A 24,989-nucleotide genomic window follows, 5' to 3' on the forward strand; every position below is an offset into this window, starting at 1 on the left:
CTAAACTCCCCAGTTTCTCCCTCCGTTCCTCCACTGCCAGGCTTTTGGGTGGTCTCCGGGATCTTCCTTTCCTTCCTTCGGCAGGGTGAGAAGCGCGCATGCGAACCTCTTTGAGGAATGTGCTGGGGACGTCAGGGACCCTTCATGAGCCATCAGAGCCGCTGTCACATCGAAGCGGCCAAACGGAAACTGACAGGCTGCTCCATAGAGCCTAACCATCTGTACCAAATGTGACAGCAGGGGGAAGAGAATGTCTGGAAAATCAGGAGGATGGAAGAAGAGGATGGAGAAGAGCGTCCTCTGCTTCCTAAAGCGTGGGCACCTGGGAGATGCTGTCAGTTATTGTACAGAGACACTTGGGAGATGGTGTCAGTGTTTCCTGTTAACTTAGCTAAATGAGGGCCGACTTTTTCAGAGCTAAAACCACTTTAAGCTTCTTTGGCATCAGGACCCAAATCTGTTCTAGTTAGGGAGGATTCAGATTTTGGATTCCAGGCATCACGTGTTTCAGTCTGAAAAAGTGTCGCCACAGGTTTGACCAAGTGATCCCTGGTGACACCATCCCTTGTGCACCTTTTCGGAGCTACACGCTGAGTGCCGTGATAATCATTCTTGCACATTTTCCATTTCATTATCTGTTACCGCTGGTGGAACAAAGGCAGACCCACTCCAGAAACCACACATATAAACAGACCTTCATCCCAGCCATCCAAAGTCCTCCGCACGGCCGCATAGAGAGGAAACTCCACAAGCATCGGTCGGGCCGGTGCCTGAACCTAATGTGGAGACACAGCAGAGCACATGTGGAGATTTAGCCTGAAATGTGGCACCGAATGAGAGCCTGACTGTCGAGCGGGCTTGCTGAGCAGTGCTCAGTTTCGAAATCAGCATAAGCTAACATTTGCACGTGTGCACAGAACTCAGAGCGGAGCGTCCTTATGGAGCGGCATGTGGGGAGGCTGACAGGAGCACTCCATTACCAGTCAGAGACAGAAACCCGAGGGCCGCAGCAACACTGCCACCGGGGGAGATACAGCTGTGCAGACGCTTCCAAACACACACACACACACAACCAAACGCATGCAAATGAAGACGACACACGCGCCCACCAGCCGATAAGATGGAGTAAATGGCGCGACGCAAAAATCCAAAGACGGATGACTCAGTGGCGACCTCTAATCCAACTCTTTCCACTGCCTGAGTTTTAGGCCTGAGGTGGAATAGCTAACAGCTCATCTCTTAGCCTGTGCTGCTGGGCACATTAACTAAACTCATATCGCTCTCAGCCACTATCAATTATTCACACACACCCCCCACCCTCCACTCGCTCCACTCTCCTGTTTTCAAAGGAGAACTTCAATGCCGTTCTCAGCTTTAAACACGCTGTTATCACATAGCCTCGGTAAAAAGAATTAAAGCCCTCTTCATCATCGTGGTGTTTTTATAGCTGCAGATTATCAGTATAATCTTCATAATGTTCTTTAACATGCTAATACCTGGCTGATGTCATCGTGGCAGCTCTGTGTATAACCGAGCTTATTTATGTTTTGAGGCATTTTAGAAATTCTAATTCATGGCTCTTTAAAGCCGTTGGAGCTTCTGTGTTTTGCTCAAGGACACTTTAGCGCGGGCTTTCCTCCACCGTTTTGCATTTTCAGACTTTGAAAATTTCTCGGTAGACTTTTGTTCGGGTCAACAAGCCAGTTACATCCTTGCTCTTATGTGAGAAGATTCTGTGGAAGTTTCGATAAAAAGTCACTGTTGTTGGATAACAGATGACCTCATCGTCCAGACTCCGGGGTATATTAATGCACTCGGCGCGGACTGTCATATCTATGCAGGAGAGTGGCCTCAATCTTCCCAAGTCTCTAATCAAACAGACACGTGTCATTTGCAAAATGATTCCTTTTAAAGGTCACCGGCATCTTTGAAGCCATCAGACTCAGTTTCCGCATGTTTACGTCAAAACGGACAAGTGTCCTTTTCAGAGGCCACCTGCCCTCGCAGTATGTCAGGGAACGGAGCTGGGAGCGCACAATGAGACATTTTCAGCTTCACACTAAATGAGCTTGCACAATTATACACCAGAGTGTGAAACACACACTGGCTGTGGTCCAAGGTGAAAACGCAGCTCTGACGGTACAGCGCCCTGATGTCTGGAAAGGGCAGATGTGAAGTCATGACTGAGTCCTTCACCGGAGAGAGCTCAGGTCATCAGTTTAAATTTGAATTTAATTCATGTTTGTATCCCAGATTTATTATTATTAGTTTTTGCCTTGATAACATTTATGAATATCTATAAAATATAAAACTTTGAGTGTGGAAAAATTCAACATCAAAAACAAAATTGGATTCGAAATATGCAATAAAATAGAAAAGGCTGCACCCCTGAGACCTTGCTTCCAATCAAATGACACAGATATTGTCGACTAAAGCCTTAAACTTCACTTCAACAACCCTGACCCTGAACAGAACCGCTGCCCTAACACTAAAATTCTAGTGCAGTCTAAAAAATTCAACTTCTCCTTTACCAAGTTATCTCTTTAAAAATAACTGTTTGCTAATGCAGCCGGCAATATTGCACAGCTCCTCTGGATGCAGCTGCTGGGGCCAGGACCTGAACCTGGAGCGTCTCGGGAACAGGCTGCAGCCTTCCTACTCACCCACACCTGCTGGAAATGACAAGTGCAAATGATCTACAACACACAACCCGAAACCCAACCCGACAAAAGTTTACTTCAAACCCACAGACACCCACGCCCTTCTCCATAAATCTAGTTACCACCCAAAACATACTTTCAAAGCCACAGTCAAATCTTAAACCAATCGGTTTCACCGGAGCTGCTCCGATTTAACTGACTTCCACAATGCCACGACTACACTTTTCCACAGCCTGCCCATGAGACAGCACTCCAAACGCTTCCTACCAAGCATCAAGAACAGCACGCTGGCCTCTCTCACTCCTGCTCGCTCTGACCACCCAACCACAGCACACATTTCCCCACCACTGTACTCCATCTCTGACCTTGACCCAACCCCTTCCCCTAACCCCAACCCTACCTCTCCTTCTAACCCTTCTCCTAATTCTAACAATTATCCTAACCCTAAACACATCCCTATTCTTCATCCTGACCCCAACCCTTCTCCTAACCCTAACTCTAACCCTTATCCTAACCCTGAGAGTAATAACTGCTGGACACGGGAACAGAGGAAGAGAGCGGAGAGGTGGGGATTGCCAAACTAGTTACAACACCAAACGGTCTCAAAGACCATTGTTAAAACCACACACCCCCTCTGATAATTACTGTTTTTGAATAAACCTTAACTAGCCCTTTTTATATTTATTTATATTAATAAGACCTCTGTCACCCTGCTGGGTCATGGCTACCTCTCCTCTCCTCTCCTCTCCTCTCCTCTCCTCTCTCTCCTCTCCTCTCCTCTCCTCTCCTCTCTCCTCTCCTCTCAGAGTAGATCATTGATGATGTTACTTCTTGTATAGTTTCTCTGCCCCCCCCATCCATTTACAGGTCTAGCCACCATTATAGCTGCATGCTGATCTGCTGACCTCTGACCCTGCTGACCCACTCTACTCTTATACCAGCAGCTTGTATTATTAATGTATTTCTATGATCTCTGCCTATTCTCTCCTCTACCTGCCCTCCCCCTTCTCCTCTCTCTTTACCCAGCCGGCCATCAGCAGGAGGGTCCCCCTACATGAGCCTGGTCTGCCCAAGGTTTCTTCCTGTTAAAGGGTTAGAACAAGATCACCCTAACCCTAACCCTAATGCTAACCCTAACCCTAATGCTAACCCTAACCCCAATGCTAACCCTAACCCCAATGCTAACCCTAACCCCAATGCTAACCCTAACCCCAATGCTAACCCTAACCCCATCCATTACCCTAACTTTAAGATCACCCTAACCCTAAACCATCTTAATCTAGCGTTATCCATCCTCATATGATGTAGTATATTAATCTATTCCTTTGCCAAGTTATTTATTGAAAAACTGATTTACTTCCCACTCACCCACCTGCCAGTTCTGCAAATGAGTAAAAATGAGCTGCAACCCACAACCCTAAACTTAAACCCCAACCACTAACCCTGACCTCTAACCCTATCCTGTCTTGCTCAAAATGTAAGTAGACAGACAGCGGAAGAGAGCTGTTTTTATGGTTGTCCACACTCACTTTATTTATCCAAAACTTATTTTATTTAGCAAAAAAATGAAAAAAAAAATATCAGTAAAAAGGTTCTTTTGAACTGAGACTAAACTGCACCCTCTGATTAGCACACATCAGTCTGTCAGAGGTGTCGGTCTTTCAGCCACGGAGGCTCGAGCTGTGTGTCGCTGACAGGAAGCAGCTGGTGTCTGAGTCGGACATTTCTCCGTTTATCATTTCATTCTCTGCCCTCTGCCAGCTGCCCCCCCCCCCCCCCCACCTATCCGCACACACACGCACACTCACGCCTGCCCGCAGGAGGCGGGCTCTCTCTCGCCAAGGCACCTGTGGGTGTCACCTGATGGGAGAAAAGCAAGTGGAAATGAAAGGAAGCAGCCGAATCTGTCAGAGCGCATCAGAACGGCTGTCCATCACGCTGCAAACCTTCAGGCTGTGCACGCACGTGTGCGTGTGGATGCCTATCAACAACTGTCCAAGCACCCTTGTGTGTGTGTGTGTCTGTGTGTGTGTGTCAGTGACCCACAGGGAGTGTATATGAGTGTGCATATGTTTGTTCATCAGTGCAGGGTGTGTGAGACCATGTGTGTACATTAACGCCTTAATCCCATTAAGCGAGTGTGTCCATAAACACATAGACCTTGAGGGTGTGTGTGTGAGTGCGTGTCTCCATCTCGGCGCAGTGATCTGTATCAGATAGTTGCAGTGACTGGTTGGTTGTTGACAACCATCTACTCTAAAGGCTGCTGACCTCACCCGTCCAGTCCTGACACACAGTCCCAGAGAGCAGAGTATCATTACTTGACAAATGTGCCCAAAACTGGAACCGTGGCGCACGGCAAATGTCCATATGTGTTGGGACCAGAGCACCAGCATGTCCTTGCAGGGACCGGGCCCTTTATTCCCTCAGCAACAGGGCTCGTGCAGCCCCGCACTCTGGGGAGCCCAGACCAGAGGATGGTGTCAGTCAGTTTCCCAGCTGCAGCCAGGACCCCCACCCCATGTGTGCTTCTGAGCCAATGCCTTCTCACCTCCCTCTCGACCCCCCCCCCCCCCCCCCCTTACCCAGGGTGAGTGTGACACTGGGTGTGGGGGTGTGGGCAACAGCAGCAGGGGGAGAGAAAGAGAGAGAGAGCGCGGGGCTGCCCTCCGCTCCTGGAGGACGGCTGTGCATCTTTGGCTGCCCAAGCGGGAGGAATTAAGGAAGACAGGGACCAAAGCCCATCAGCTCCGTCCCTGAGGGGGCCTCGGCCTCAACTACAAGTCCATGTTTTAGCAAACCATATGTTCAGCCTCTCCCCAACCACCCCCTCTACCCAGTTAGCAAATAAACAAGTCAGGAAGCCATAGCTAGAGGGAAGTCTTGTTACCCTCTCACTGGCTGCCATTCTTGCTAATACTCCCTAATGCTTGCAGACACACACACACACACACACACACACACACACACCACACACACACACACACACACACACACACACACACACACACACACACACACACACACACACACACGTGATGATTCAAAGCTGTGCTTATAATGTTCTTTATATTTCTTTTTTTTAAATATTGGGGATTTTTTCATGTAAATAGGCTTATTAACCTCTCTATCACATCAAAGGAGATTTGGAAATGAGAGGACTAGCATCTGTTCATAGAGCAAAAGGTGCATTAACTGTAGCAGATACACACACCTGTCTACAGTTTTCTGCTCTGTGTGTCTGGCGAGACACTTAAGGTGCAGCTGAAGATTAGCAACTGTCAACTTCTTAACTAAGTTACTTTGCATGTTTTTAATTGGATTTATGTCCAACAGAGGGCACACTGGACTTGCTGTTTACGAGGCATGTTTAAGCTAAATGCTGAAAAAAAGTATCAGAAATCATCTCAACTGTTAGAGATTAAACAAAGAGCACAGCTTGATGGTTTCCAGTAGGGGGAGGTAATAATTCAAATACCCCAGTTTGAGATTTGGGCTGAAATATTTTAAAATGTCTGAAATGCTAAATAAACTTTGTACTTGGCGCCATATTCCATAATTCCTCACGCAGTCACAGTTTCTTTTGAAACAGTTTTTTGTTTTTGTAAATGTTTCTATTGTTCTGGTTCACCAGGAGCACCGTGGTCCAGTTCTGGATTTTAGGGGGTGAATGAAAGACAGTCCGAAACAGATGGGCAGCATGTGTACAGGGTCTGCCGAGCCAGCCAGTCCTCCCTGTGGGCAACAAAATTGTCCAGAGATGGACAGCTGTGCCCAGGGCAGGGCATATAGGAAGTGAAATCACACGCAGTATTTATGGGCCCCCCAGGCTCTGGAGACTCACTGACCTGAGCATCCCACAGCAGACAGACAGACACAGAGAAAGTTTCTCCCAAGGTCAGCCACCACCCATTACACTTTTATAAAGCGCTCCAGGTCAGCATGCATGCGATGCAGCGGTTAGCACCGTCACCTCGGAGCACACGAGGTTCTGGGTTCTGAGCTGAGGGACTTCTTGTGTCTCCATGTTCTCCTGGTGTCTGTGTCTTTCTTCAGGTCCTCCAGGTTACTGACACAGAAACCCTGCACACGAGGTTGATGAGATAGCAGTAGTGAGTGAACTGTGTGTGTCCTGTGATGGACTGCTAACCCGTCCAGGGGCGGTCCTGACTGACCAAATTCAAAATGATGTTGGTAAATCCTGCAGGCACCTGGAGTCACCTGATCTACTTTAAGGTGATCGATTTGGGATCTCGCTCTGGCATTTGAGCAGTTATTCAGAGAGGGATTGTGTAAGGTTGGTTAACATCTGTATATGCGTGCTTACACAAACACACACACACACACACACACACAGACACACACACACACACACAGTGACAGCACTGAGTCTGTTGATTCATCAGTGACCTTCTGGAAATCAGAATTGCCAGGCCAATTGACCAAATCACTGATCTTTAAAAGCAGCTCTGCGGGCAGGAGGGGACTCCAGGAGCAAGCCCTCCCTGTTCTACTAAACGCATACACACACACCCACACACACACCCACACACACTCCATCCACCTCACTCTCACTAATCAAAGAGCAGGCAGGACTCTGGGTCGCCACGGTGAAACTAACAAGAGGCGACAGCTCCTCAGTGCTTGGGGCAACGACCAGCTCGGCTGTCGAGACCACGGCGAGAGTCCGCCAGGCACGCACTGAGGCAAGGTTGGCTGTTTAGGGAGGAGGAGGAGGAGGAGGAGGAGGAAGAGGAGGAGGAGGAGGAGGAGGAGCATTGGGGGGGCAAGGGAACGAGCTGGTGGTTGAGATGCTTGGGGAGTTAATGGGGATGGTAACTGATACACACTGGCTTCTTTTGATCCAGTTGTGCATGTCCATGGTCATGCTTCAGTTACGAGTATCACACACACACACACACACACACACACACATGAATGCACGCACGCCCATGCACACACCATCTGACCCACACCCTCATAGAATCATCCAGCCCTGAGGCCTACTTGCAGAGTGCTGCTCCTTCCCCACCTCCTCAACTATGCCCCACCAAACACACACACACACACACACACACACACACACACACACACACACACACACACCACACACACACACACACACACACACACACACATCTCCCCCATCTCCTCTGTAACACAGTTTAACTTCTGTCATTAAGATGAACCAAACAAGTCAGTCTTGGAGCAGCGAGAGGATGTGACAGGCTGGTAATGGACAGGACAAAGACGAGATTTATGAAGTATTAGTAAACCTTAATAATTCAGTAAAAGAGAGACCCCGGGAGTCCTCCCTCCCTCACCCAGGGACCCCCATGTCTCACTCCCATCTCAACCTTTGGATCAGAGAGGCTTATTGAGTCTGATTAAGGGAAAACAAAAACCATCACTCATGATGCAACTTCTTTTCTTCCATTTAGAGCCACCTACAAACCAAAGGAAGCCTGAAATAATAAAATAATTGTTATTTTATAAAAATTGAATGTCTTGATAAATTTGGTTTTCAAATGGTTCCAGTTGTCAAATTTGTGTTCCTATTTCAGCAAAGATAGATCAGCATCTGACTTATCTGTGACCCCCCCGGCAGCACAAAAGAAGCAGGAAATAAGAAATGATTAAATCATTGGAATGTTAGGAAACATGTTACACCCTTTGGTTTTATTTTTATATCTTTAATAAGTTAGCTCCCTTAACTAACTATTCTTGCTTTGATTCTCTCCCACAAAAATGACCAAATGAAGGTGAGGGGCAGTAAACATCGGTTTAAAGTATATATCCTCCGTCCATGTCCACAAACTCCAGAAATGTATTTTTCTCTCTACGTCTCATTGTACTCTTTTACACGAGAACCAGACATGTGCAAATGTTTGATTGGATGGATAAAAAATAGTCCAGGTCAGGTCCTCATTAAGCTTTGGGCTTTTCACTTGAACTTCGATATTTACAGGTCAGAGTGTGCCGGGATCTTCCTCTGGGCACCATGGAAGTCCATCCAAATGTTAAAGACAATCTTTCAAATTGTTTCCTGCCACCCACATGGACTCCCCGTTTTGTGCTCATTTGTCTGGAAGTAAACTCAAAAGACAAAAATAACAAATTAGTGAATGTCGGTCCAAAAATAAGGAGTTCAGACAGATGGCCCGCAGGAAAACACACACACACACACACACCACACACACCACACACACACACACACACAGAATGCTTTTACCTGCCTAGGCTGGGGGCCGGTTGTCAAGCAAACTGTGAGGGGTTAATTCGCTTTCTCACAACCGTCTCCGTGACAACTAAGTCACGGCTGTGAGTGGCAGGCGCAGTCATTAGGCCCTTGGATGCCCCCACTGGCTGCTCTTTTTAGCCTCTTAATCTGTGTACGTAGTGGGAGTGAAGGGTGTCAGCACACAGGCCCGGTCCGGTCTGCTGTAGGTTGGTATGACAGCACCACTGCCTGACCACCCCACCCCTGACCCCCTCTCTTCTGCCTGCATTGCCTCGAGAGACGTGGAGGTTGATGGGGACTGGCACCGCGGGGCCCTCTTTGGCTGGTGCCTTTGCTGGTGGTCTCCATGGCCTATTAGTGTCCTGCTACGGGCCTGTCAGACTGACAAAACAGGGGCCTGTCAAATTAAGAAGGGACTGAGTATCGGAGATATGTATTCAAACACACCAAGGGGAGATGGTGGCGGAGAGGGCTGAAGAGGAACAGGATGAGGAAACCAGCGGTGCTAATGTCGATGCTAAGTGGGAGTGACAGGTGGAGAGCTGATCGTAGGCTGGAGAGGGAGAGATAGTAACAGTAGATGGTAATGGTGGCGTGGCTGTCCTGAGGAGACTTGTTAATGCCCAGGCCAGACAGAGACAGGCACCGTTGCCTAGGAGCTGAATCCAGGTAAACCAGCAAGTTTGGCCAGAGCGGCTGAGAGTTCCAACGTTCCTTCCTCCTAACTAGAGCAAGTGGGTGTCTGTTCCAATCAAGCATCCCAAATCACTACAGTATTTACTTTAACAATAGCTTTCCCCTCCATTGCCTAACATGTGCACCTGAGGCACCTTGCAGAAATCTCCCCAAGTTTTTTTTAATCATCTGTGAGAGACAGCACTTCCTTTCTCTTTGCGCCAAATGACAGAACTTTTTCCCACTGCAGTTGTTTTCAGACGCAACGCAGGTGAAATTTAAAGAAATACAGCTCATTAACCTGCTGATCACACGCCGATCACTGACTCGTTTAAGTGTTCCCCTTAACATCATCAATTACTACAAACTCTTGGCTGACCTACGGCTCCGAGGAGGAACGTTTCTAAAGGGTTTGTGTTCAAACAGGTGAAAGATCAAGATCCAGCGTTACCGGCAAGCATGTGACGAGTCCCCGCATGAGCGCACATGTGTGTGCATGTCACATGAGTAGTGGCAGCAGAGCTCGTGTGCTTCGGAGAGAGCGGGCCGTGACGCTCCCTCTCATGTCACGGTGCATCGCTGAGATCGAGAGGCTGATGCACAGTGGCAGCTCCCCCCTCGCAGCCACAGGCCTGCCCAGAGCCACTGCAGATGATAGTTTTAATTGCTTTCAATCTTTCAGGCTAGTCTCTGCCCAGTGGCGCAGAGTGCCCGTGTTTGTGTGTGTGTGTGTGTGTGTGTGTGTGTGTGTGTGCGTGTGCAGATGCAGTCGTTGTCTGTAGATGCTGTACACATGTGGTGTGTGTTTGATGAATGTGTTTGCCAATTCTAAGCGAATAAAGGGAGAATTGAAGCCTTGCAGTGATACATCTGAAAACACAAGAAAAACATATGTTTATCAGACTGCGGCAGCTTTCACACAGACAAGAAAAGGTGGGTGATTAAAAAGGACCCCCCCTCCCAAACACACACACACACTGCGGAGGTTGTGTGTGTTTATAAATAATAAAGTCAAGGGTTTTCATGCAAAGACCTCAAAACATGCACTCACGTCCTTAAAAGCATTTTAAACGCGGTGAACTACAAAACCAACCCGTGAATAATTCAGAGCAAATGTCAAGATGGCATAAGAGAGCAGCAAAAAGACTGGTGCAATTAAGACGACGGTCATTTATTCCCTATGTGTGAAGGAAACGTTTCCACCGCTGCGCCCGACACCTTCGGTCCAACGCTGAGGACGAGGAGGAGCAGCGAGCTGTGGCACTGCTGGCAGGCCGCTCTGCATCTGCAGTGATCTTCATCCCGTCAGCCCCACGCTGACGTTCTGCTGCGCCCACATTGACAACATGGTTTGGTTCTACGGTCCTTCTGCCACAGAGACCCGAACCAAGCCCGGGAGAGAATGACTGTTCTGGTGTAGAGGGATGGATGTGAGGAGCAGTTAAAATGTCCTCACCTGAAAAGATAAACTGAGGGAAGAGTTGGATTAAAAATGTCGCATGTTTTCACAGCTGTGTGGAATTTTGTGCTGTTTTTGTATTCCAATCATTTTTTAACGTGTAAAACATTTTTTTAAAATTTGAATTACACACCCCTATTTATACATCTCTATTTCAGTATTTCATATTATTAATTTAATTTATGTTCAAATTTTCAATAGTATTACACCTTTGTTTCTTTAAATGTTTATATAAACAACAATGAGACACATTAGATCCCAAAGCTAAATTTAAAAGAGCTGCGATAGAGAGGACACACACATTGAATGCATCATTATTCAATGCATGACTATTGTCATAGACTTCAATTTTATCATGATGTTATTAGTCAGTTTAGCTAAAATTGTTTGCGTTATATTTTTGGTAATATTAGTGCATGAATGCTTCCTTCGCCTTATATGCTGTAAATAGGAATCTGAAGTCAGTTCAATATTCATATTTGATCACAAACTGAGAGAAATATCAATAATTGGAGTACATGCTGTCTGTTGGCAGCTTCACCTTTAACCTCTCGCCTCCTCTTTGAGCTTTGTGACGTTCAGCTGACCCACGACTCGCAGGACCGAGCCCATCAAGCTGCTCACACAGCCAGCACCGCTCCAGAATATTCACCCAGGAAAACCGCAAAACATCCTCCACTGACCCCCTGGAATATGCAGTCTCTTTACTGTGCAGAGGGACACGTGTACAACAACTTCCCCCTCCCACCCTCCCCATATTGCCTTTTATATTCACACACACACTCTTTTCAGGCTTGCACACACACATCTGGCCAGGGGGTAAATTAAGCCCTAACATTCCCACAGAGGCTAATCTCCATCCATTTAGAGGGCTGTAATATTTAATCAGGAGGGCCTGGACCATCTCCCAGCGCAACACGCTGCGGCGTGGCTCGTATGTTCACAGGAGAGGCCAGCCCAGAGGCGACGGAGGGGAATTTAGCGCTAAAAGCCACAAAGCATTCAACCACAGAGAATCTCACTCTCCTCCGCTGCTTCTGCTGGTTGGACGACTGCTGGAGGTGTATATGTTGTTTGCAGTGTGTTGTGTTTCTTAATTAGGATGAAGTAAATCTCCAATTCAAAATGAACAGATGAGAATCGTCTGGACTTTGCTTTGGCTTTATTGGTTAAATTTAGAGTTTAAAGACTCAAGATTTGATTTTTACATTTTAACATTTGTAATCACATTTGTGATCTTGTAAACACCATGTTTAAATTAAACAAATAATTAAGGATTTGAAAATTCCTATTTGGTTCATTCATTTTTCCACCTAAAAAAATGATGTACTCAGCTTCCCAAACCACATTTAAGTAACATAAATTATTACTGAAGTCAGAGCCTGCATGAAAACTATAAATTATGACCTTAAAAATCAGCAGCAAGTGAAATAATCTCCTCTATGTCACAAACACGCGTCCTCCGCAGTAAAGGTTACTGTCTGTAGAGGAGCTGCATTTTGGCCAGTAAACCTTCTGGGTTTCAGAGGCGTCCTGACAGCAGGAAGTGCAGCGTGCTCATAGGTGGATGGCGCTCCTGCCTGGAGGTGTGTCACCACAACGTGCCCAGAGCTCACGGTCGCACAGGGTCGCACATGGTAAAGGTCAGGCTTCACACCGCCAGTGTGAAAAACCTGTGCTGAAAAGGCTATCGTCCATCTGGATTTAACAATTCAGGACTCGTGTGTGTGTGGGGGGGGGGGGGGGGCGCTCATGAAGTCAAGAATTTTGTAACATCCTTTGATTTTGCTTTCTGCTAAATCTAACATTTAAATGTTAATTGATAAAAGTGTTTGCGACTGTTCTAAAGCCTGTTCCCTGATTCGCTCTGACTCTAATGGGACGAGCTTGTGAATTTTTCATGCAGCCTAGAGGGAACGACAAAGGACCCTACCGAAGAATTACAAGCTGTGAGTGAGGGATTGAGGGTGGAGTGACAGCCAGGAAGCATCTTTAGCTCAAATCTGTCGAGAATGTGGACAGAAGAGAAGATTATAACGTGAATGGAAATCGACAGAATCAATGACCTCAGTCTGCAGGACGTCAGAGTCCTGGTTCAGATTTTTCTTTAGACCTGAACATCAGCCTTTTCTGCTTTCCTGTTTGAGACCTGAACATTTCCTCTGGAATCAGTTGGAGTAAACAAGGATTTACAACGTTCCGAAATGTCTTAAAAGTTGATGGAAATAACTTTGGGCCTCCATGAATTAAAGCTGATCAAAAAGAACATCTTGATGCTGATGAGACGGCATCGTCTGCACCATCAAAACGCAGCCTGTATAATGCCCAAGATCGCAAATTAATGGGCTGAAATTTCTGCAAGAAAGCTCTTAAAAAAATTATCCATCTGTTCAATGAGCACATGCCACAGCTCACTCAGATAGCTTGTAGCACTGTCTTGCGTATGCAAATACATTTTGCCTGGAAATCTATTTGGAGTTGCTTGAAGGAATCCAGAACGGCCCTCCTTCTGTCTCCCCTCACCGGCTCACGCGGGGCTCCCTCTCGCCGTCTATCTCCTCTCGTGTGGAAAACATCTTCACCAGCTCTGCACGCATGGGCACGCGGTCCACGGCAAAGCGTCGCAGAGCCCAAAACACCATGGGCCAATATGCAGATCTCAGGCCTGCACTGACGGCCCCGTCTACGAGCAGGACGGGGAGCCCTGCAACTGTGTCAGTCAACACATGCAGCGCAAGCACACGGAGGGAATAATCCTCCACTCAGGCTCCATCCTTCGTTAGCAGACGGCCCCCACAAGATAATGTCAACATCAGCTTTATATGTTTATAAGATACCTAAAATGGTTGCAGCATCAAAAGTGTTTATGAAGGGTTAGACTTCCTCTTAGGCAGAGATGAGAAAAGGATATGACAGGCTGCCTGCACGTGTGTGTGTGTGTGTGTGTGTGTGGTGTGTGTGTGTGTGTGTGTGGGGGGGGGGGGGGCGCTCATGAAGTCAAGAATTTTGTAACATCCTTTGATTTTGCTTTCTGCTAAATCTAACATTTAAATGTTAATTGATAAAAGTGTTTGCGACTGTTCTAAAGCCTGTTCCCTGATTCGCTCTGACTCTAATGGGACGAGCTTGTGAATTTTTCATGCAGCCTAGAGGGAACGACAAAGGACCCTACCGAAGAATTACAAGCTGTGAGTGAGGGATTGAGGGTGGAGTGACAGCCAGGAAGCATCTTTAGCTCAAATCTGTCGAGAATGTGGACAGAAGAGAAGATTATAACGTGAATGGAAATTGACAGAATCAATGACCTCAGTCTGCAGGACGTCTGTTTGAGACCTGAACATTTCCTCTGGAATCAGTTGGAGTATAAAAGGATTTACAACGTTCTGAAATGTCTTAAAAGTTGATGGAAATAACTTTGGGCCTCCATGAATTAAAGCTGATCAAAAAGAACATCTTGATGCTGATGAGACGGCATCGTCTGCGCCATCAAAACGCAGCCTGTATAATGCCCAAGATCGCAAATTAATGGGCTGAAATTTCTGCAAGAAAGCTCTTAAAAAAATTATCCATCTGTTCAATGAGCACATGCCACAGCTCACTCAGATAGCTTGTAGCACTGTCTTGCGTATGCAAATACATTTTGCCTGGAAATCTATTTGGAGTTGCTTGAAGGAATCCAGAACGGCCCTCCTTCTGTCTCCCCTCACCGGCTCACGCGGGGCTCCCTCTCGCCGTCTATCTCCTCTCGTGTGGAAAACATCTTCACCAGCTCTGCACGCATGGGCACGCGGTCCACGGCAAAGCGTCGCAGGGCCCAAAACACCATGGGCCAATATGCAGATCTCAGGCCTGCACTGACGGCCCCGTCTACGAGCAGGACGGGGAGCCCTGCAACTGTGTCAGTCAACACATGCAGCGCAAGCACAAGGAGGGAATAATCAGCCACTCAGGCTCCATCCTTCGTTAGCAGACGGCCCCCACAAGATAATGTCAACATCAGCTTTATATGTTTAAAAGATCCCTAAAATGGTTGCAGCATCAAAAGTGTTTATGAAGGGTTAGACTTCCTCTTAGGCAGAGATGAGAAAAGGATATGACAGGCTGCCTGCACGTGTGTGTGTGTGTGTGTGTGTGTGTGTGTGTGTGTGTGTGTGTGTGTGTGTCTGTACCAGAAGGCCAAGAAGCCGGGCTTGGGCAGATGGTCCACAAAGGTGTTACCACACAGTGAGTGGGCACTGCGATTGATGCATTGCAACATCCAAGAAGGTGGAACATTTGGCTGCTGACCCGCAGTCAGAACTCATTGGCCCGGCCTCGTCCTCACGGAGCTGCTGCGAGAGAGACGAGGGTTGAGTCGGTCGGAATAAACACACACGCGCAACGTAGCACTTTCCCACCCTCAAGGGAGCCTGCATCAGCTGCACGCTGCAAACTTCTCCCTCATCTCTGCAAGGAGGTCAGGGTGGTGGTGGTGGTGGTGGGGGGGGGGGGGGGGGGGGGGGGGGGGGGAGGATGAGCGAGAGCGCACGGAAACACTGGAAGTCAGGGTTACTGTGTTACACTTGGATGGAGAAGCTTTGACCTTGAGCTTCTTCTGAGGGGGCTTGTTAGTGAAGCGGCTCCATATGACTCACTGCAGGAAACGTGTAACAATTCATCTCAACCCAGTCGAGTCAGGTTTCGTGTCATGGTTCTCTTCATCCGCGCACCAGCTAGATATCGACGCTCAATCTTTCATCTCCGATTGTCTTCTTGTAGTTTCATGTCCTGCTGTGAAATTCCTTCACCCTTAAGCTGTATTTCTTTTTACTTAACGGTTTTTGTACAGTTACAGCAGCACAATTATTCCTGTAAAGCCACAATGAATTGTTTTATGAAAGAAAATCTTGACTATTCTTTGTGAATTATCATAGCCGTTATTATTACTATTATTTTTGCATTATTTTGATACTTGATTACTTTAAAATATATATAAAACTAACTGACTTTTGAGAAAGTTATTCTAAACACCTCACAGTGGAAAATATTTATAATTGTCATTTTTATATATTATTTCAAGTGTAAAAAATAAAGTTAAACAGTTAATTTCTTTGTAGGCAGACTAACTGTAATCACCTGAAACTATTGGACAATTAACATGAGAGCAAACCTTATAAAACATGACTAAATGGGTTAATAAAGAAAATGAAGGTGAAGAAGTTCACAAATGAAATATTCTTTTTAATTACTAACATTATTAGTCATGCACATGACAAAAAAAGTTTTATTTCAGACCCAAAAGCGCTCTTACATCAGCAGAAACATGGAAAATTCATGAGTGAGTATACGCTAACCGAGGGCAACGCCACAGCGATGGCTCTTAAACATGATATAAATGCTGTTTATCTCTGCGCAGCTCAAATGTTAAAGAAGAAAAAGCCTCTTTGTTTCCACATTTATCAGCAGTAAGATGGCGGATGTCAGCTGACCAAACGAGATGAGAATCAGAAAGATGTTTCACTCTTTTTAGGCTGCATTGCAGTTGCAATAAGAATTAACAACCGTTTATTTGCCGAACACTGTGATCACCTTCTGTGGCCCTCATAAGCAAATAAAGGTCAATTAATAAAAATCGCTTTATTGGGAACTGGCGGAGAGCGCCGCTCTGTGGACATATCTGGTAACACCTTTGCTCGAGCCCTCGGAGGTAAACCCCTGAAGCCGAGTTACTGGCTTTGTTTTTGCCAGAACTATTTCATCAGACTTGAGCAGACAAAGCCGCCAAAGACAAAAACACCGAGCGAGACGGAAGCGAATAAAAACACCGACCGGTCCAGATCTCCACCCTCTCTGCCTTTGACTCCGCAGGGAGTCAGTCGTCGTCCACCACCATCACGTTCCCGTTGAGCTCATACTGGATGGTGGCCCAGTCAAAGATGTTGCCCTTGGGGATCTTATGACCGTAGTTCCAGGCCTGGATCATGCTCCTGGAGAGAACGTAGTCCCACATGTTCAGATCCGTCACCTCTCCCACAAAGCTCTGCGTGGCCTCCAAACCCCCGAGATGTTTGTCCGGGTCTTGCCCCAGGAGGATGCTGCCATTGGGACGGATCGTGTGCCCGGGTTTGTAGACCTGGTAGGTGCTGCGTTTCCCATCGACCCAAAAGGCAGCGAGGCCGGTGCGAGATTCCCAAGTCAGGCAGAGGTTGGTGCGGAAAGTGGTGAGAGGAGGCAGGTGAAAGAAGGCGCCATCGCCGCTGAGATAGAAGGAGACTCGTCCATCTTTTTCTCGCCACACGTTCAGCTCATCGTAGTCGGCGGTGCGGTAGGCGAAGAGAATAATCTGCCGCTCCTCTGGCAGCTCAGTGGCCACACGCATGCAGAGCGTGAAGGCCTTCAAGGCCATTTCCTTCTGAGGGATCAGGGCCACGAAGCTGAAGTCCGTCTCATAGGGAAAGATCAGGACCTTGTCCGGCAGACCCACTGGCCAACACAAGCAGACAGAGTTGGATCAGCAGCTGTCCACATGCTGGCCATTTTAGGACAAACAATGACCAGTTTCAGGACATCTGCTTTGCTCAGGTTTCTGGGTGAAGTCTGGCTGAATTATCTGCAGTAGTTGCTGCATTCGGATGCTTAAAAATCAATGAAATTCCTCCAGCAAGGACTGACACATTAATATCACAAAAATCAACCATAGCTGTTGCACACAGTCTGGTTCATTCTGTCTTTGGGGTAAATGTTAGGGTGCATTTAAACCTACCTTGGGTGGCTGAAGAGAGACCCAGAGACCATCCACAGACCCCCAACAGAAGTAGCTCCAAGCTGACATTGCTGACTCTCTGCAAACACAGACACACGTTTGTCTCTGATGGTTAAATATCAGGACAGGACACCAGGACACCAGGACATCAGGACATCAGGACATCAGGACGGGAACGAGCTTTTCTTACCATGTTGCTGCCCTTTCGTGCGCCGGTTCTGCTGCCGACTCCGTCCCACTCGCCAATGTTCTGTTTCAGCTCCTCGTCCCTCCTTGTACCGACCAGGACGGCAGCTGAGGGTCAGCGCTGACAAAAGGCTCAGTGTGTGAGGGCTGGCTGACACTGAGCACAACACACACCTTCTCTTGTGTCTGTGACGCACCGACCAGAAAACAGTGGCTCTCCATCTTTAATCATCGGGTTGATTTTCCATCTTGGGATCATTTTGAGATGTACTGACCAACAGATGGGCCTTTTGTCCTGATCGCTACCTTAAATACCTCCGAATCAAACAGAATAAATCACAATATGACGATTGGTTTTATCCCTGATGACGTCATAATACTGGGACTCACTTTCAGTTGTGTATTTTATGTATATAGAAAAAAAAAGGACAAACAACTTCAAGGTTCATGGTTTAATCAGGACAAACAAAAAGTGAATAATGTTATCAACATATCTACATTTCGTACAGTTTCATAACCTCTATGACTTTTTTTTTTCCCCAAAGAAAAAATAAGAACCTTGACTTTGTTGAGAAATAAAATCTGAGGACACACAAGCAAATTATTTACAGTCTGCACTCTGACACAAACCACTGACAGGCTGATTTCATCACAGACGCACAGTCGGGAGCTGGAAACTGAGAAACGACAGCAGACCAGCAGCGAGCGAGCTGGACTGAGGTACCGGTGGAGAAGATGGTCAACGCTTTTCCAGCACGCAGAGAGAGGATGAGTTTGTACGAGGGAACGTTCCTCCGAACCCCCGGTAACAGGACACAGCTTGCACTTGTTTTCATGCGGATCAGCCCTCATGACAGCGGCGCTGTCAGAGAAAGTGGATCAAGACAACAGCATTCTCTTGCACAAGTGCAGGGGAGAAAAAAGAAAAATAACATCACTTCATGCGTTACGGCAGCGTCCATGGTGACGGCAACAGGAAAAAACCCCAGCTTGGATTGCCTTTAACATTCAAACACTTCTAAATGTTCAGTTTATATCCAGCAAAATGGATTTTTTTTGCCTGGAAAATCTGCTTCTATTTTCTTTTCTTTTTTTTTTTATTATTTATTTTCCATTAAAGACTATGTTAACATAACATTGTTGTAATAAGACACCTTTTGAATTACTGTAGGCCAGCCTAAACCTAAAGAATCAATAATGCATACATTCAACTTAGTGGAACTGTCCGTTGTGGTGTTTGTTAAAAGGGGAGGGGGGGGGGGGGGGGGGGGGGGGGGACTACGGTGAAGTGGAAATGGTCGACTACAGCGCCTCCTACAGGCAGAGAAGAGAGCACGTTTTTACATTTGCAGTAAATAAGTTTGGATACAAACTGAGCAAAGGTTGTTTTCTGTATCTATAAATGACCAGGAAAATATATGAAGCAAGTATCAATCACTCTAATATTTAAGTAAATGGAGAGTGAAAACAGCTAAAAAATACTGGACTAAGATTACATGCTGATCCTTTAATGGTTGTATTTTAGGTGACTTTTAAGATATAAAACACTGGCGTGAAATGCTGATGCTTTTCAGCAACTGTGGCACTGAGTGGGCAGAGGAGCAGGAGTGACCTCAGAATGTTTCGACTCATTTTGAATGAAGTGTGCAAACGCATGGCAAAATCCAAACAAAGGGGGGGTTTAAAGGGAGCGGCTTGAATGTCGAGTGTCCGCAGTCAGGAGCAGGACGTTTACAGCAAAGATCAAATGTAGTGGCGAGAGAGGCCTGTGACACGTGGCTCCCCCGGCAGGTCCTTTTCACACAGCACACAAATCCACATGAAGTTCTCTTAATTGTCATCTTTTTCCCCCCCAGGCTTTGGGTCGGATTATTGTGGGGGTTGGGGACAGGGAGTGGGGTTCTCTTCAGTAGTCCTCCACCCAGCCGTTCTCCTGTATAAAGGCATCGATCACTTCCTTCATGGCCAGGTTCGGGATCAACTGGTCCTGGGTCAGTGGACTCCTGGTGACTGGGTCAAAATGGCCTACCCGCTGCAACCAAACAGAAAAATTCAGTCAAATTCACTAGATGACATCATCTGCTGTTGTTTCTAGGAGTATTATTTATTCGGCGCAGGTGAAGACAACAGAACCAGGTTTTTACGTGCTGATTTGTCTGGTTCAATTCAATTCATTCAATAGTAGAGCTGAAAGTAAATAAGTTCCATATCTGTAGTACTTGTTACAATATGGCTGCTCAAAATATGGGATTAACGATAACTAAGTAAAGGATACTACGGGAGAGCCTGATTTTACCTGCAGGTGCTCCTCGATGTCCTTGCGATCATATGTGATACCACTGGGTGTGATGCAGGGTTCTCTCATCAACTCAAAGCTGATTTTCCCACACAGATAATCTGGAATCTCGCGTTTCTGAAGAAACAAAACACCCTTAACCACACTGGCGTCACGGGAAAATGCTCAAGTCTGGTTTATTTCCTTTTGGTAGTGTTTGAAGTTGCTCTCTGGAACATTTCTACTGTATCACACATTTTTAAAAAAAGAGTCTCTTCCATCAGGTCATTCTAATTCTGGCTAAATCTGGATCTTCTCCCACAGACCAAACCAACTGCCAGCAGGAGCTGTTTCAACAAATAATGAAAACTCTAAAGAAAAATGACTGTATTTAGTGAACCAGGAGTAATTACTGGCAAACAAATCCCGAGTTCCATAGAAAGTGTCCTTTGGTCTTGGAAATAACAACTTCCAGTCGTTAGAAATTCAGAAATGCACCTCACACCAGCCAGATTAGAGGATCTAAAACATGTGAGTGTAAGATTTATGCTGAAATGCTTCTTGGGACTCTTTCTCTTGTTGCTATGTGAACAACAAATTGCTGTTGTGAGGCAGGTGTGGACTGTGGTCAAAAGCACGTCCGTGTCGAGCAGCCTGCCAGTTTTTTGCTTTTATAAATTAAATTAGGTAAATTCCTGATGCATGCTGGGATGATGAGAGCAAAGACTGAATCTGTGAAGAAACAATGACAATAACGTGAGAGAAGTGATTCATACTCACTTTTCTCTTCTCGTCCACCTGTGAGAACAGTTCGTCCATGTCCTTTAGGTACTTGTCCTACATACGTTCATAAAGGGGGAGGTATGAATATGCCACTGTTGTCTCCACTGATTACACTAAACAAACTGGCGCATTCAGAAACATACGTGTCTGGAGGAAATCTTTCCAGCATCACCTCCATTTTGATTGTCATCTTGTTTTTCTTTGTGTTCCTCCAGTTCTCTGTGCGAGTAAAGATGACAACATGATTTGTGCACCAGCTGATGTTTATATAACCTGTGCTGGACCTCCTGCGGCGGCCTCACCTTTCCTTCTCGGCCAGGATAAGTTTGGTCAGGTAAGCATGTAGCTCGTTCTCTTGGTTGATGCGCTTATCTTCGATGCTATTCCAACGTTTCTTCTTGGCAATGCGCAAAGCGCTGGGGATGTCATCTCCAAAGTTCAGCCTCTGCTCTTTTGCCAGATTATAAGCTGAAAACAAAAGCAGCAGCACCGGTTTAACGCACGGCACTAAAGCCAAAAGGCACACAAAAGACAAACTCTGCTTTAGGGCTTGATGAAGAATACTGTTATTTCAGTCAAGCAAACACTAATTAAGATGGCACGAGTGTTGGCATTAAAACTCCGACATCACTGACAGCCAAAAAGGGATTCAGCATTATGACAAGAGAGTAAACCACCAGGAAACCAGGTCCGTTGTAGTTTTGCAAGGATTCCCCATCTTTTCTGACCTTTCTGCAGATTGCCGATGGCCTCATCAAAGTTCTCCAGTTCAAGGTGACACTGGCCCAAGAAAAAGTGGGCCTTGACCGACTGGCTGTCCAGCTCCAGTGCATGCTTGCAATCTGCCAGAGCCTTGTCATGCTGCTGCAGCTTCACATGGCATAAAGCCCTGTTAGTGTAGTACACTGCCACCAATGGGTTACGGTTCTGGGAGACAGGACATGACACAATAAATATAAATAAATCAAAGCAATCAAAAAGTACTGGTTACGTGAGAAAGACTCGGATATTAGTTGCACTTACAATAGCTTTACTGTAGCATGTAGCAGCCTCCTGGTACTTGCGGCAGAGGAAGAGCCGGTTTCCCTGCTCCTTCAGCTCCTGTGCAGTGGAACTCTTCTCCGGGCTGCCGGCCATCTTCTCCACCGGCTCCGCGGGGCCCGCCTCGGCCTGCTTCCCAATCCTGTTCCCCGTCTCTTCGGCTGGCTAACCGACAGGCTCAAAATTGCCCTGTCCCTCCTGGTCTGGAGAAACAGGTCTTTTCATTTAAGTCTGCCCAGTTTATGACTGTGTGCATTCACTGCAATGCACCAGTAAATTACATGCCGCCCTCAATGCCATCGCCGGGATGATTAGATTAGATCGCTGACAATTGTGATGTTGCTCCACAATGGAGGTTTATTTATCCCGGTGACAGACGGTCAGAGAACGAAACAGACCAGCGTGCTCGCTCGGTAAATGGGTAAACTCAACCCAAGACAATAGCAGTGAAAGGTAGAAAAGACCAGAAATGACATATAACCATGGGCTTAATACATCGCTTGAGATGCTGTTACTGTTAAGGCAGACAAAATAGAAGCTGATTATGTTAATATTAACAATACAATGTTTTATATTAGCAAGCTCGCTAAACTAGCACAAAGGCTAAGACTTGAGAATGTTTCCGAACAATTCCTAGCAATACTTTGTCACAAATTAGATCACACTGCATGCGACTGGGCAATACTGGTTACGTGTGTCCTTTGTCTATAAAATGTGTTTCGCTGTTTATTTAACACATTTAGGTGGATGCCTGTTTTTCGACAAGCTCTTAAAACAGACGTTTGCTGATGCTAGGTTAGCATGTTAGCTCTACAGCTTCTTTATTGTTTTTTTTGCAACTCACGTTTTAGTTACCCTTTATTTTACACACAAGCGGCTTTCAGTACTTACGTGGTTTAGGAAATCTTACATCCAGATAAGCCAGGGTTAATATTATTTAATGTAAAATTTGAATCGCCATTTTTTCCCCTGCACCTGAGTTAACATGACAATTTGTTGTTATATTGACGTCAGACACGTCCGCGGCGACGGAAGCCGAAAGGACGTTCTTTCCCTCGACAGAGTCCGTATCGCAGTTTTCTAGGTTTTAAAAGGTCTCTGGGTTACAAATCAGTTAAATTAGTTAAAGATGGCGTTTACAACTTCTAATAAATCATTTCCAACCTCAGTCCAACTAATATCTGAATTTAAAATATGCAATTTTTAAGACTCAGAATCAGCTTTAGTGGCTGTATTGTATTTGCAAAAACAAAACGGGTTATGTGCATGTTTCATACAACAGTGAGATATTTAGTGTGAAGGTAGGAAAAAACATCCACTATATTTAACAGTTTATGGTGTTAACACAATAAACTAACAGTAGGTGGCGCATGAACCAACACAAGAGCTACTGCTATTACTACTACTTCATACTAGAACTAATCACAATACTAATAGTAATCAAGATAAAGTTTAAATGAAATATATACTGTGACAAAGCAAACTTTAAATACACATTTCTAGGTTCCCATGACTTCATGGTGTTGATCTTGATATTTATCCTATAATGCGCATGCTGGTTTTGATTCTTTTTATATGCAGAACTATGATCAGGAATTTAGCATGAATTATTCCAGCTATCCCACCCATGGAGAATGAGCCACACACAGACCAATCTACAGATAAAATATAAAGACGAGACAAGAACATTGAAGTGTATCCATAGAGGAATTAGGGCGGCTGTGCCTGTGGAGAGGGTCACTTTTCTCCCTGCCTGCTGTGAATGTCTTAGACTGCGATGAAGATTAGGGGACATCCCCTGAGCAAACACGCTGATAAATGTCTGAAGGGGATCACTGAGCTGAAGACCCACAAGGGCTGTGTCCCCAGCTGTGTTTACCCATCTCTACCAGTGTCACCCCATCATCCCCCAGAACACCCACCAACTGAACCCATTTTTGAAGAAGATGAACTTCAGACACAAACCTTTTCCATTTATCTGACCTTTGGCGGATCTGATCAACAGGTGCAAATTTAGGGTCATTTCTAGGTAAAACAATTGATCATCATTAAAAACGACCGATTAGACCACATACTTCAATCATATCGGCGTAAAACTCATACTTGTTCTTGATTCATGCATCTGCACAAATTTCTGGTAGGATCAAAAAACAGAGGAACTGGAGGGATTATTCGACAGCTGGATTACAAACAAGACATTTCCAGATTATGATGTTGCATGTGAATACATTTGAACTGGCCCCAACCCCCAACACACACACACACACACACACACACACACACGGCTCTCATCCCCTCCAGTATCCCAGCCATCACCCCCACCCGCCCCATCAAACCAAACTGCTGCTCATCGCACCGGTTGGCTGAGCTTTTTGTCACCTTGGCAACGGTACCAGGAAGTTGCCCAGCTCTGCTGGCACGGCTGAAAAGCTGCCACTTCCTGATTGATTCTGATCTTTCTCTGGTTCTGTGTAGTCGTTTTCCCATTTGGCAGCAATCGTCTATTCGGCGCCAAACCGTATGAAAGGAGAGAGAAAAGGGCGACCACACTCTCCTAAGCTTTAAGGGAAACCTCAAGTTCAAATAGATAAAACAAAAGGTGTATTTATCCCCAGGGGTGGCCCTTTGTTGTGTGGGTTTTGCTCGTTTTGGGGAGGACAATTCTCATAGACTTGCTGCAGTTGGTTCAAGTGGTTGTGAATGTAACATGTGCACGATGGAAAAGAATACTGTCAGTGTCCTCAACTGGAAAATGGAAACGCGGGAAGTTGTTGTCATGTTAATGTTGCTCTGTTTATCTGTGAAAGCCTTTTAAAATTCCACCTAGAGGCTTGTTTGTACCTGATTTTCACAGCATTCTTTATGTGCTGGGCTGGAACCGGCCTTCAAAACCATAACGTCACCAACACTGGTCAGGGATTTATAAA

The 24,989-nt window shown here is 46.1% G+C and overlaps 2 protein-coding genes across 3 annotated transcripts; both read right to left on the reverse strand.

Annotated features, from left to right (window-relative positions):
- Positions 1–16,234: 16,234 nt before the first annotated feature.
- Positions 16,235–18,123, reverse strand: crp1 (C-reactive protein 1). Its single transcript, XM_057047869.1, has 3 exons — positions 17,968–18,123; positions 17,778–17,856; positions 16,235–17,497 (listed from the first exon to the last, which is right to left on the reverse strand). The coding sequence occupies exons 1-3, from the start codon at positions 17,968–17,970 to the stop codon at positions 16,887–16,889; spliced, it is 693 nt and encodes a 230-aa protein (XP_056903849.1). The 5' UTR covers positions 17,971–18,123; the 3' UTR covers positions 16,235–16,886.
- Positions 18,124–18,400: 277 nt separating this feature from the next.
- On the reverse strand, positions 18,401–23,110 carry stub1 (STIP1 homology and U-Box containing protein 1). 2 transcript variants are annotated; one of them, XM_057047851.1, is made up of 8 exons: positions 22,954–23,110; positions 22,045–22,265; positions 21,750–21,948; positions 21,324–21,489; positions 21,165–21,240; positions 21,019–21,075; positions 20,260–20,376; positions 18,401–19,995 (listed from the first exon to the last, which is right to left on the reverse strand). In XM_057047851.1, the coding sequence occupies exons 2-8, from the start codon at positions 22,156–22,158 to the stop codon at positions 19,870–19,872; spliced, it is 855 nt and encodes a 284-aa protein (XP_056903831.1). In that variant the 5' UTR covers positions 22,159–22,265; positions 22,954–23,110; the 3' UTR covers positions 18,401–19,869. The 2 variants fall into 2 exon arrangements, with proteins under 2 accessions (XP_056903831.1, XP_056903838.1); XM_057047858.1 differs by having other exon boundaries at positions 22,045–22,260; positions 22,954–23,102.
- Between the last annotated feature and the right edge of the window lie 1,879 nt (positions 23,111–24,989).

The sequence above is a fragment of the Takifugu flavidus genome, chromosome 1 (assembly GCF_003711565.1).
Source record: "Takifugu flavidus isolate HTHZ2018 chromosome 1, ASM371156v2, whole genome shotgun sequence".
Lineage (NCBI taxonomy): Eukaryota > Metazoa > Chordata > Actinopteri > Tetraodontiformes > Tetraodontidae > Takifugu > Takifugu flavidus.